General features: G+C 36.9%; 1 protein-coding gene across 1 annotated transcript in view; it reads right to left on the bottom strand.

Moving 5' to 3' along the window:
• MSH4 (mutS homolog 4) overlaps window positions 1-14,559 on the bottom strand; it is a 135,252-nt gene that overhangs the window by 56,475 nt on the left and 64,218 nt on the right. Inside the window, exon 8 of the mRNA XM_011936943.1 lies at window positions 11,465-11,532. Coding sequence (XP_011792333.1) covers window positions 11,465-11,532 — 68 coding nt within the window. The remainder of the gene's footprint in view (window positions 1-11,464; window positions 11,533-14,559) is intronic.

Below are 14,559 nucleotides of genomic sequence, written 5' to 3'. Positions count from 1 at the left end.
ATTCATAAAGCAAGTTCTTAGAGACATAAAAAGAGACTTGGACTCCTGCACAATAATAATGGGAAACTTTAACACCCCACTGTCAATATTAGACAGATCAACAGGACAGAAAATTAGCAAGGATATCCAGGACTTGAACTCAGCTCTGAATGAAGCAGACCTAATAGACATCTACAGAACTCTCCACCCCAAATCAACAGAATATACATTCTTCTCAGCATCATATCACACTAATTCTAAAATCAGCCACATAATTGGAAGTAAAACACTCCTCAGCAAATGTATAAGAATAGAAATCACAACAAACTGCCTCTCAGACCACAGTGCAATAAATTAGAAGTCAGGATTAAGAGACTCACTCAAAATTGCACAACTCCATGGAAACTGAACAACCTGCTCCTGAATGACTACTGAGTAAATAACAAAATGAAGACAGAAATAAAGATGTTCTTCAAAGCCAATGAGAACAAAGACACAATGTACCAGAATCTCTGGGACACATTTAAAGCAGAGTGTAGAGGGAAATTTATAGCACTAAATGCCCACAAGAGAAAGCAGGAAAGATCTAAAATTGACACCCTAACATCACAATTAAAAGAACTAGAGAAGGAAGAGCAAACAAATTCAAAAGCTAGTAGAAGATAAGAAATAACTAAAATCATAGCAGAACTGAAGCAGATAGAGACACAAAAAATCCTTTGAAAAATCAATGAATCTAGGATCTGGTTTTTTGAAAAGATCAACAAAAGAGATAGCCCAATAGCAAGACTAATAAAGAATAAAAGAGAGAGGAATCAAATAGATGCAATAAAAAATGATAAAGTGGATATCACCATTGATCCCACAGAAATACAAACTACCATCAGAGAATACTATAAACACCTCTATGCAAATAAACTAGAAAATCTAGAAGAAATGGATAAATTCCTGGACACCTACACCCTCCTAAGACTAAACCAGGAAGAAGTTGAAACTGTGAACAGACCAATAGCAGGTTCTGAAATTGAGGCAATAATTAATAGCCTACCAACCAAAAAAAGTCCAGGACCAGATGGATCCACAGTCGAATTCTGCCAGAGGTACAAAGAGGTGCTAGGACCATTCCTTCTGAAACTATTCTGATCAGTAGAAAAAGAGGGAATCCTCCTTAACTCATTTTATGAGGTCAACATCATCTTGATACCAAAGCCCAGCAGAGACACAACAAAAAAAGAGAATTTTAGGCTAATATCCCTGATCAACATCAATGCAAAAATCCTCAATTAAATACTGGCAAACCGAATCCAGCAGCACATCAAAAAGCTTATCCACCATGATCAAGTCGGCTTCATCCCTGGGATGGAAGGCTGGTTCAACATACACAAATCAATAAATGTAATCCATCACAAAAATGGAACCAACGACAAAAATCACATGATTATCTGAATAGATACAGAAAAGGCCCTCAGCAAAAATCAACAGCATTTCATGCTAAAAGCTCTCAATAAAGTGGGTATCAATGGAATGTATCTCAACATAATAAGAGCTATTTATGACAAACCCACAGCCGATATACTGAATGGGCAAAAACTGGAAGCATTCTCTTTGAAAACTGGCACAAGATAAGGATGCCCTCTCTCACCACTCCTATTCAACATAGTATTGGAAGTTCTGGCCAGGGCAATCAGGCAAGAGAAAGCCGTAAAGGGTATTCAAATAGGAAGAGAGGAACTCCCATTTACAATTACTACTAAGAGAATAAAATACCTAGGAATCCAGCTTACAAGGGATATGAAGGACCTCTTCAAGGAGAACTACAAACCACTGCTCAAGGAAATAAGAGAGGACACAAACAAATGGAGAAACATTCCATGCTCATGGATAGGAAGAATCAATATCATTAAAATAGCCATACTGCCCAAAGTAATTTATAGATTCCATGCTATCCCTATCAAGCTACCACTGACTTTCTGGACAGAATTGGAAAAAACTACTTTAAAGTTCATATTGAACCAATAAAGGGCCCTCATAGCCAAGACAATGCTGGGCAAGAAAAACAAAGCTGGAGGCATCACAGTACCTGACTTCAAACTTTACTACAAGGATACAGTAACCAAAACAGCATGGTACTGGTACCAAAACAGATATATAGACCAATGGAACAGAATGGAGGCCTCAGAAATAACACCACACATGTACGACTATCTGATCTTTGACAAACCTGACACATACAAGCAACGGGGAAAAGATTCCTTATTTAATAAGTGGTGTTGGGAAAACTGGCTAGCCATATGCAGAAAACTGAAACTAGGCCCCTTCCTTACATCTTATATAAAAATAAACTCAAGATGGATCAAAGACTTAAACATAAGACCTAGGCCTATAAAAATCCTAGAAGAAAACCTGGGCAATACCATTCAGGACATAGGCATGGCCTAAGACTTCACATCTAAAACACTGAAAGCAATGGCAACAAAAGCCAGAATTGACAAGTGAGATCTAATTAAACTAAACAGATTCTGTGCAGCAAAAGAAACTATCATCAGAGTGAATAGGCAACTTACAGAATGGGAGAAAATTTTTGCAATCTATCCATCTGACAAAGGGCTAATATCCAGAATCTACAAATAACTTAAACAAATTTACAAGAAAAAAGCAAACAACCCCATCAAAAAACGGGCAAAGGATATGAACAGACACTTCTCAAAAGAAGACATTTATGCAGCCAACAGACATATGAAAAAATGCTCATCATCATGGTCATTAGAGAAATGCAAATCAAAACCACAACTAGATACCATCTCATGCCAGTTAGAATGGTGATTAAAAAGTAAGGAAACAACAGATGCTGGAGAGGAATAGGAGTGCTTTTACACTGTTAGTGGGAGTGTAAATGAGTTCAACGATTGTGAAAGACAGTGTGACAATTCCTCAAGGATCTAGAACTAGAAATACCATTTGACTCAGCAATCCCATTACTGGGCATATACCCAAAAGATTATAAATCATTCCATGATAAAGACACATGTACATGTATGTTTATTGTGGCACTATTCACAATAGCAAAGACTTGGAACCAACACAAATGTCCATCAATCCAAATGTCCACATTAAGAAAATGTGGCACATGTACACCATGGAATACTATGCAGCCATAAAAAAGGATGAGTTCACATGCTTTGCAGGGACACAGATGAAGCTGGAAACCATTATTCTCAGCAAACCATCACAAGATTAGAAAACCAAACATCGCATGTTCTCACTCATAAGTGGGAGTTGAACAAAGAACACATGGACACAGGGAGGGGAACATCACACACCAGGGCTTATGGGGGTGGGGGGCTAGGGGAGGGATAACATTAGGAAAAATACCTAATGTAGGTGATGGGTTGATAGGTGCAGCAAACCACCATGGCATGTGTATACCTATGTAACAAAACTGCACGTTCTGCACATGTAACCCAGAACCTAAAGTATTAAAGAAAAAAAAAAAAAAAAAAGATGTGAAGTAACATTGACCCTTAAAAACCTTATGGCACCAATTATAATTTTTTTTTTTTTTCTGAACAGAAAAAAGGTTTCAGATTCTTAGTTTGCTGAATTACCTTAAACCTAGACCAGAAAACTTTTCTAAAATCTGATAGTCAAACTGAGTATAGAAGCAGGCAAGCTATTCACAGATATTTCTCAGAAAACCAGTTGGTCAAAGTGATATTTTTTCCTAATTTAACCAGAAATGGTCTAGTGCAAAAAGATGTATATTACTAATTCCTGTAACTAGTGAAACTGTATGAAACTGTGTGACTGTATAATGCTATATGTTATATAAATTGACAATAAAGAGATTACTGTCAGGTATAATCTGATGATTAATTCTTTCCTGTAGTAAAATAGAAACACAGCCTTTGCTTATACACTGTTAAAGGTTGAATTATGTTCCCTCCAAAAAAATTCTATTGAAGTTCTAACCCTCAGTACCTCAAAATGTGGTCTTATTTGGAAACAGGGTCATTCCAGAAGTTGGTAATTGTTACAACGATGTAATACTGGAGTGGGGTAGGCCCCTAATCCAGTAATACTGATGTCATACAAAGACAGCCATGTGAACACGTGGACACACAGGGAGAGCACCCTTTGATGAGGAAACACAGATTGGAGTTAAGAAGATTCGAGCCAACAAATGGCAATAATTGTAAACAAATCACCAAAAGCTAGGAAGAGTCAAGAAAGGATTCCCCTACAGGTTTCTCAGAGAGAGCATGGCCCTAAAACACCTTGATTTCAGATTATTAGCCTCTAAATCTGTAAGACAATAAATTTCTATTATTTTAAGATGTGCAGTTCATAGCGTTTTGTTACACAGTCTTGGAAAACTAATACAGGTCAGGCACAGTGACTCACACCCATAAATTCAGCACTTTGGGAGGCCAAGATGGGAGGATTGCTAGAGCCCAGGAGTTCAAGACAAGCCTTGGCAAAAAGGCAATATCCCATCTCTACAAAAAACTTAAAAATTAGCTGGGTGTGGTAGCACATGCCTGTGGTCTTGGCTACTCAGGAGGTTGAGGTAGGAAGATCGCATAAGCCAGGGAGGTCAAGGCTAAAGTAAACTATGACCACACCACTGCACTCCAGCTTGGACAACAGAGTGAGACTCTGTCTCAAAAAAGAAAGAAAAAAAAAGAAACTAAACTAATACAAATACTAATTATCTATATAAAGTAGCCATTTCTTGCTCTGTTAAACTGCATTGCATTTTTCTATGTAAAATATGCTATTCATAAGTAAAAACTGTTCTTTAAGTATTTAAGATATTTTTCATTCAAAAATATCATCCAAAGCAGTGACATCTGGCAAAAGATCATAAACGTTAACTGTGGTACTTTGTTTATATTTATATTGATTATTCATGTTTAAGTGTCTGAAAATCCTAAAACATTTACTGATTCCAACAATACTGTTAAACAAATGCAAAGAATAAAAAGGTTAGGCTAGCAAAATATTCAAAAATAAAGTGAAGAACCCTCCATATATACTGAAAAATCATTTTATTTTAATATGAACAATGTGATGTAGTATTAGTTGTTAGGGCCCAAATAGGAAGAAGAGAGCATCGTTGGTGTGGGAGAGGTAAAGCCAGAGCAGAGAGAGGACGGAGGGGTGGTACAGCACAGGAGGCCAGGAAGGCATCTAAACTGAAGGTCTACCTAGCAAGGGTATATGAGCCTGAATATGAACATCAGGAGATTATTTATGCAAGGGAAGAGGGAAACCTTGACATAAGTTTTGGATCCCAAGTAGGCTGAGGAAAGCTTCCTCTGCATAAAGGGCAGCTTGAAACTGAGAGAGGTAAGAAGGATTTCTGCATAGGAAGACCGTTCAGCAGGGAGTACTAGAGCATAGGCAGAGTGAAGATGGCATGGGGGAGGGAGTGGCAGTCGTAGGAGATTGGTATTCCTCCTGAATATACCAAATATATTAATATATTAAGAATAATGAGGACTGCTCATTGGATAATAGGATTTCTCATCAGATTTTTCATTGACAGAGAGTTACTAATATGGAAAGAGAGAAAACTAGTATAAACCCTGTGATTGTAAATTGAAATTGGAAGTATTGGTACAAACACATAATTTTATTTTGTATAGATAAATACAGAAATAAATATAGAGGTCAATATCTATATTTATGCATATATACATATATACATACACACACACACACACACACATACATACACATACATACATACACTTATTCCCTAGCCATGAGGGGTTTTAGAACGGTGATACCCCAATAGCAATAAGTACACCTGGTGCTCATATCTTGATTTCTAATACCATTCCTCACTAAAATGAACCAGGACTCCTGGAAGAAATAGTTGATTCAAAGGCTACCAAGGAAAGTATAAGATAAGCCTGGCTTATTTTCTTGAGGCAGAAAATGATAAAGTTCTCAAAGAATTGTGGATGCATTTCCAAAGAGCATAGAAGCAAATTAGAAGAGGCTTGCACAGGTCAAATCTGAGACAATGTGAGAATCAAAATAAATATTGACATTAATAGACTATTGAATATAAAATCATCAGTCCATATGGATTAAATACATACATATATACATACATAAATTGAAAGCTGGATAAATTGAAAGAAGAGCAAAATAGTTACATGGTTTCAAGCTACCTCTCCACAAAATACTTATTAATGAAATAGGGGAAATCATAATTGTACAGCAATTTTACACCATCTCAACCAAGTCTACAAACTTATCATCATAATGAGACAAATCAAAATTATGTGCCATATAAGAAGATGCAATGAGAAGAACACATCATCACTTCTGTGATATTTCTGCCAATATTGTGTAACTTGAATCTAACAATAAAATAATTCAGGTCAGGTGTGGTGGCTCATGCCTGTTACCCCAGCACTTTGGGAGGCTGAGGCAGGAAGATCACTTGAGGTCTGGAGTTTGAGACCATCCTGACCAACATGGTGAAATCCATCTCTACTAAAAATACAAAAATTAGCCGGGCGTGGTGGGGGTGCCTGTAACCCCAGCTACTTGGGAAGCTGAGGTAGGAGAATCACTTGAACCTGGGAGACGGAGGTTGCAGTGAGCCGAGATTATGTCACTGCATTCCAGCCTGAGTGACAGAGTGAAACTCTATCTCAAAAAAAAAAAACAAAAAAAAAAAAAAGGAAAAGAAAAATAGTTACTAATTTCTGGGGAAAAGGCCACAAAAAGTCATGCAGGCTCAGCTCTGTATAACACACTGATTTTCATAATAATTTTGATCTAACTAAAACTGTTATAATAATACTGGGTGATGAAAAGTAGGGATGTAAGTATCTGTGTTTATGGGAGATAAGGAAGAAAAAAGAGTTAGGTATTCATTTTTCTGGTAGGGGATTAATATGAATTTAATCAAGAAAGTGAAAAGACAACCCACAGAATGGGAGAAAATATCTGCAAATCATATATACAATAAGGGATTGGTATCCAAAACACATAAAGAACTCTTACAACTCAGAAATAAAAATACAAACAACCCAATTTAAAATGGGCAAATAATATGAATAAATATTTCTCCAAGGAAGGTACAAATGGCCAATAAGCATATAAAAAGATGCTCAACATTGTCAGTCATCATGGAAATGCATACCAAAACCATGAGACACCCAACAGGTTCACCAGAATCAAAAACTAAGATAATAACAAATCTTGGCAAAGATGTGGAGAAATCAGAACCCTCAAACACTGCTGGTGGGTACCTAAAATGACGAAGTCACTTTGCAAAACAATCTGGCAGTTCCTCAAATTATTAAACAGAGTTATCACATGACCCAGCAATTCCATTCCTAGATATATATCAAGACAAATGAAAATGTATGTACCTAGAAAAACTTGCACACAAATATTCATAGCATTATTCATAATAGTCAAAAGTGAAAACAACCTAAATATCCATCAACTGATAAATCAATAAACTAAATGTGTTATATCCATACAATGTAATATTATTTGTCAATAAAGAGAATAAAGTATTGATAAATGCTACAACATGAAACTTGAAAACATTATGCTAAGTTAAAAAATCCAGTCACAAAAGACTACCTGTACATATTAAAATGTTCCATTTCTATAAAATGTCCAGGATAGGTAAATCTGTAGAGACAGACAATAGATTAGTGGTTATCTAAGGCTAGGGAAAGGGAAGGAATGGGAAGTTATTGTTAGTGGGTGCAGGATTGCTTCTGGGGATGATTAAAATGTTCTAAAATTGACTGTGGTGATGGTTGTACAATTCTGTGAATGCACTAAAGACAATTAAATTGTAGGCTTTGAATGCATGAATTGTATTCTATGTAATTCCATCTCAATAAAGCTGCCTTATTTTTAAAAATGAATTGTGAAATATATGTAGAATTAAACCTATTACAATAATAGTATAATATTAGGGAAGAGGGAAATGATGGTATACTAGTGCAAGGCTCTTATATCATATGTAAAGTATTATAATATTATTTAAAAGTGGACTGAGGCTGTGTCTGATGGTTCACACCTATAATCCCAACATTTTGGAAGGCCTAGGCAGGTGGATTGCTTGGGGTCAGGAGTTTGAGACCAGTCTGGCCAACATGGTGAAACCCCATCTCTACTAAAAATACAAAAGTTAGCATGGCATGGTGACATGCCTGTAGTCCCAGCTACTAGGGAGGCTGAGGCACAAGAATCACTTGAAGCTGGGAGACAGAGGTGGCAGGGAGTGAGATGGCGCCACTGCACTCCAGCCTGGGTGACAGAGCAAGACTCTGTCTTAAAAAATAAAATAAAAAATAAACAAAAATGGACTGAATTCAGCTAAAGATGTATTCTGTAAACCCTAAATCAATAATTAAGCTAATAAAGGCAATGAGTTATAGCTAATAAGCCAACAAAGGAAATGAGATGGAATCATAAAAAAAATACAAAAGAAGGCAGAAAAAAAGAAAAAAGGGAGTAAACAGATGAGAAAAAAATGGCAGATTTAAATAAAACATATCAATAATCTTATTGAGTAATAAATAAAAGTAATAAATAAATGTAATAAATACCTCAATTAAAAGTAAAGTATTCTCTGATTGCATGCAAAAAGTTAAGATCTAATTATGTCTCACCTACAAAAGCCTTCTTTAAATGTAAAGACAAAAATAAGTTAAAAGCAAAAGGATGGTAAAGATATGCCATGCCAACACTAACCAAAAGAAAGCCAGAGTGGCTATATTAATATTAGACACAGTAGATTTCATAGCAAAAATATTACGAGGGATAAAAGGGGTCATTTCGTAATGATAACAGTCTCAGTTTATAGAAGACATAGCAATCTTAAATGTGTATGAACCTAATAACAAAGATTCCAAACGCATTAGATAAAAACTGATAAAACTGCAAGGAAAAATAGACAAATCCACAATTACATTTAGAGATTTTGACACTCCTTTCTTAATAACTGATAGAACAAAAAGAACAACAACAACAACAACAACAAAAATATAAAACACCTTAGGGATATAGGAGATTTGAAGAACACTACCACACAACTTGAACAAACTGACATTTATGGAACGCTCCAACAAACAACAGTAAAATACACATGGTTTTCAAGTTCACATGGAACATTTACTAAGATTAACTCTATTTTGGGCCATGTAAACAATGTCAACAAAGCTAAAAGGATCTTGTACATGTTCTGTGACGATTGGGGAATTAAGTTAAAAACCAATAACAAAAAGATATTTGGAAAGTCCCCAAATACTATAAATAAAATAACATACCTCTAAAAACCCATACATCAAAGAATTTTTAAAAATAAATTAGAACGTGTTTTGACCTTTTTGAATGAAAAGGAATTCACAACATATCTAAAATTGTGGAATACAGCTAAAGTATTGCTCAGAGAGAAATTTATAGTACTAAAATATTTATATTAGAAGGAAGATAGGTCTCAAATCAATTACTTCAGCTTCCTCCTTTACAACCTCAAAAAAGAACAGTAGGCACAGAGTAAGCAGAAGAAAGAGTGATAAAACCAGAAATCAGTGAAATAGAGAACAGGAGAAAAAAAGAGAAACCAATGAAATAGAAAGTTGGTTCCTTGAGAATACCAATGAAATTGATAATGTCGAGCCAGGCTGATTAAGAAAAACAGAGAACATATTAAAGTTATCAACATCAGGAATGAGAGAGTATATTACTGCCAATTTTACAGATATAAGAAGGGTATTATGAGACAGTTTATGCTGATAAATTGAAAAGTTGGGTTAAATGAAAAATTCTTTAAAAGCCACAAGCTATCAAAGCTCGTTCAAGAAGAAATAGATAACCTGAAGAGCACTATGCCTATTTAATAAGTGGAACTGATAGTTAAAAACTTTCCTACCAAAAAAATTCCAGGCTTTAATGGCTTCATTTGTGAATTCCACCAAATACGTAAGGAAGAAATGATACCAGTTCTACGTAAACTCTACCAGAAAATTAAAGAGCAAAGGATACTTCCAAACTTATTTTATGAGGGCTGCTAATTTAATTCCAAACATCAGTTGTTTTAGGTTACTTCCCATTTGTATATATTGAAGTATAAGCAGCTTCAATTATTTAAGGAAACTAAGTTCTGTGCCTGCCCAACAGCTAAAGCTTTTCAGTCTAGTGATGCTTTTATTATAAATGAACTGTAAGAGTATTTTCTTTATAATACAAAAAGGCTTCCCAAACATAGATTAGCTTTCAATGGATTTACAAATGTCATCAAATTATAAATTAAATTTTATTGATGTGCAAGACTTCTTTTCTTTTTACGCATATGGGCAAAAATATACCTGTATTTCATTATAGTAAATATTCTTCAGTTCATCATAAACGGAAGAATGAAAGCTATTACTTTCTTTACAGAATGTACCCGTAAGCACTATTTAAATTTGAAAAATATCCAGTAAAGATGTTGTTTCATTCTTAAAGGTTAAGAATATTTGAAGACTTGGTCAAGTGTGGTGGTTCACACTTGCAATTCCAGCACTTTGGGAGGCTGAGGTGGGCGGATCACTTGAGGTCAGGAGTTCAAGATCAGCCTGACCAACATGGTGAAACTCCATCTCTACTAAAAATACAAAAATTAGCCAGGCATGGTGGTGGGTGCCTGTAATCCCAGCTGCTTGGGAGGCTGAGGCAAGAGAATTGTTTGAACCTGAGAGACAGAGGTTGCAGTGAACCAAAATCGCACCACTGCACTCCAGCATTGGTGACAGAGAGAAACTCCATCTCAAAAATAATAATAATAATAATAATAGTATTTGAAGACTAATCAAACTTCACATAGTGATCACTTTTAAGAAGAATCTAAACTCTTTAGCCTTAATATATTTTAGTTATTTATTAGGCAAATATTATTATAGTCTAAGTCTTTTGAAAATTATATGTAACTCCTTAATATTTGATCAGTAAAAATAGTCCAATTCCTTAACTATCTAAAAAACAATTCTTTTTTTTTGAGACAAGGCCTCACTATGTTGCCCAGGCTGGAGTGCAGTGATGTGAACACAGCTCATTGCAGCCTTGACCTCCCAAGGCTCAAGTTATTCTCCCACCTCAGCCTCCCCAGTAGCTGGGACTACAGACATGCAACATCATGCCCCGCCAATATTTTGATTTTTTGTAGAGATGGGGTCTCATTTTCTTGCCCAGGCTTGTCTTGCACTGCCTTGACCTCCCAAAGTGTTGGGATTATAGGCATGAGCCACCATGCCTGACTGAAATTTTAAATTTCACTATAACATACAGGAAAATACATTAGGAAAAAAGTTTCCTCTACAATGGCATAAAATACTCCAGATATCAATAATGAAGGACTTTCCCAAAACATTTTGATATTTTCCAATTGTTACATTACATTAAGACAAGTTCCATCACATAATGTATAATAAAACACAAAATGTATACAAAAACATACCGTGTCTTGCTTTGGAATTTGGACTAAAACAGAAAGAAGCTGCTCTGTATCAAGGAATCTTGATATAACTGAAACAAACAAACAAATGTGAGTATTTAAACTTTATGGTACAGTTGAAAATATTGACTATGTAAAATACTATCCTCAAAGAATAAAATAGAACAGTTCTACCTGCAAATATTACCTGTTTTGTCTTCTTTATCTTACGTGTAAAATGAATATAACTAAATTCTAATGTCCTTTTGTTAATTTTGAGTACTCAATCTCACCTCAAAATTTAATGCTGCTAACCATCCCTTCTGCTGTGGTTTGCCTGTCCCCACCAAAACTCATGTTGAAACCTTAATTCCTAGTGTGGCAATGTTGGGAGATAAAACATTTAATAGGTGGGGTCAGTGGAAAAACATTTGGGTCACAGAGGCTCCACTCTCACAGGCAGCTTAGTGCCATTCCTACCGAGATGAGTGAGTTAACTCCTTAATAAAACTAGATTAGTTTACACAGAAAGGGACTAGTTTCCACACAAGAACAGGTTGTTATAAAGTGAGGATGCCCCTCATTTTGCTCTTTGCATGTGTCTATTCCCTCCTTGACTGTCCTCCATGTTATGATGCATGATGAAAGCCCTGACCAGAGGCTGAATAGATGCCAATGCCATACTCTTGGACTTTCCAGTCACTGGAATTGTGACCCAGATAAACTTGTTGCTTTGTAAATTACCCAGCCTCAGGTATTCGATTATAGCAACACGACTTACCTTCCTTCTTGAAACTCTACTTCTCTGGTTTTGATATTGTCTATCATAATTTTCTTCTCACCTTTTTGATCTCTACTTTTCTTCATGATACTTAAAAGATGCTTGGTTTAAAAGTATAGTTCAACCACTAACCACATAACCTTCCCAAGAGTTACCTAAGTTCTGTAAACAATAGCTGTTCTCATCTTTTAAATGCTGATAACATCTACCTCCCAGGTGTGTTGTGAGAATTAAGTGAGGCGATACCTATGCTATGGTTTGAATATGCCCCCCAAAGTTCATGTGTTGGAAACTTGATCCCCACTGCAACAGTCTTGAGAGGTGGGATTTTTAAGAGATGGTTAAGTCATGAGGGCTCTGCCTCTGTGAGTGAATTAATGCTATTATCATGAGAGTGGGTTCCTGATAGAAGGATGAGTTCAGCTCCCTTCCTTTCATATGCATGCATGCTCTCTTGCCCTTCCACCATGTTACCACACAGCAGGAAGGTCCTGCTGTGAGCCACTGGACTTTGATCTTCCCCACCTGCAGAACTGTAAGAAATAAATCTCTGTCCTTTATAAATTACTCAGTCTCAGATACTCTGTTATAGCAGCACAAAACAAACTAAGATAGAAAATTGGTACCAAGACTGGGGTTGTTGCTATAACAAATACCTGAAAATGTGGAAGCAGCTTAGGAATTGAGTAATGGGAATGGGTAGAGGTTGGAAGAATTTGGAGGAGCAGGTTAGAGAAAAACCCAGATTGCCATGAACAGAACATTAAGGACAATTCTAGTGATGGCTCAGTAAAAGGAAAGAAATGTAAGAAAAGTCTGGAATGCTGTAAAGACTACTTAAGGGGTCATGATCAGAACATTGGTGGAAATATGGACAGTAAAGGCCATTCTGATGAGGACTCAGGTAGAATTGAAAAACAAAATCTTGGAAACTGGAGTAAAGGCCATCCTTGTTACACAGTTGCAAATAACTTGGCAGAACTGTATCCATGTCCTAGGATATTGTGGAAGGCAGAACTTAAGAGGAATGAACTAGGATATCTGGCAGAAGAGTTACCTAGGCAGCAAAGAATTCAAGATATTGCATAACTTCTTTCAGTGACTCACAGTAAAATGAGAGAAGAGAGAAATACTTTAAAGATGACATTTATAATTTAAAAAGAAGCAGAATAAAAAAATTAGGAAAACTCTCAGCCTGGCCACATAAAATATATGTTCAGGGGAGAATAGTAAGGGTGTGGTCAAGTGATTGCTAAAAATATTAGCATAGAAAGAAGCCAGGTTCTATTCATGAAAACAATGAAAATGACTCCAAAAACATTTCAGAAATCTAGGGAAGCTAGGACCTTGAGGGAAAGGTTTCCAGCGAGGTGCTTGTGAGACCTCAGCATTTGCTGCCCTGCAGCACCTTGGAACTCTGCTCCCTCAATTCTGGCATAGCGCCCCTCAGCCACCACAGCTGTAGCTCAAGTGAGCCCAGCTGCAGCTCAACCCACTGCTCCAGAAGGTATAAGCTGTATATCTTGGCAGTGTCCACATGGTGCTAATTCTGCAAGCACACAGAATGCAAAAGGTATGAAGCCATGGTGACTTCTGCCTAAATTTCAAAGGATGTTGAGGACAGCCTGAGGCGCTGGCAGAGATTTATCATGGGGCAGAGCCACCACAGAGAGCCTACCACAGAGAGCCCCCACTATGCCTAGTGGAGCCATAGGACAGAGGCCATCATTCACAGAGTCCCCACTAGGGCAATGCCTAGTAAAGCCATGGGAGTGGGGTAATCACCCCCCACCTCCCTACCCTGAGACCACAGAACTATAGGGGGCACCAGCATGTAATTCCAGTCTGAGAAAGCCATAGGCATGAGACTGCAAACCATGAGAGATGCTCAGTGGACTAAGCCCTGAGGCTGCCTGAGGCCTTGAGAGCCCAACTTTTACCCCACTGTGCCCCTGATGCGGGATATGGAGTCAAAGAAGATTATTCTTCAGCTTTAAGACTTACTATTATTTTCCTTGTGAGGTTTGAACTGATTTCCTTGGGCCTGTTACTCCTTTCTTATTGCCTATTTCTCCCTTTTGCAATGGAAATGTTTATCTTATGCCTGTCCCAACATTTTGGAAGTAGGTAACTTGTTTAATTTCTTAGGCTCATAGCTGGTGGGGAATTTGCCTCAGGATGAATCATGCCTTCAGGCTCACATATCTGAATCAGATGAGCTTCTGGACTTTTGAGTAAGTGTTGAAATGAGTTAAGACTTTAGGCCTGAGGGGCGGAGCAAGATGGCCGAATAGGAACAGCTGCAGTCTCCAACTCCCAGCGCGAAGGACACAGAAGA

This window comes from Colobus angolensis, unplaced genomic scaffold (assembly GCF_000951035.1).
Source record: "Colobus angolensis palliatus isolate OR3802 unplaced genomic scaffold, Cang.pa_1.0 Scaffold158, whole genome shotgun sequence".
NCBI classification, from domain to species: Eukaryota; Metazoa; Chordata; class Mammalia; order Primates; family Cercopithecidae; genus Colobus; species Colobus angolensis.
This window is presented reverse-complemented; position numbering and strand designations above follow the sequence as displayed.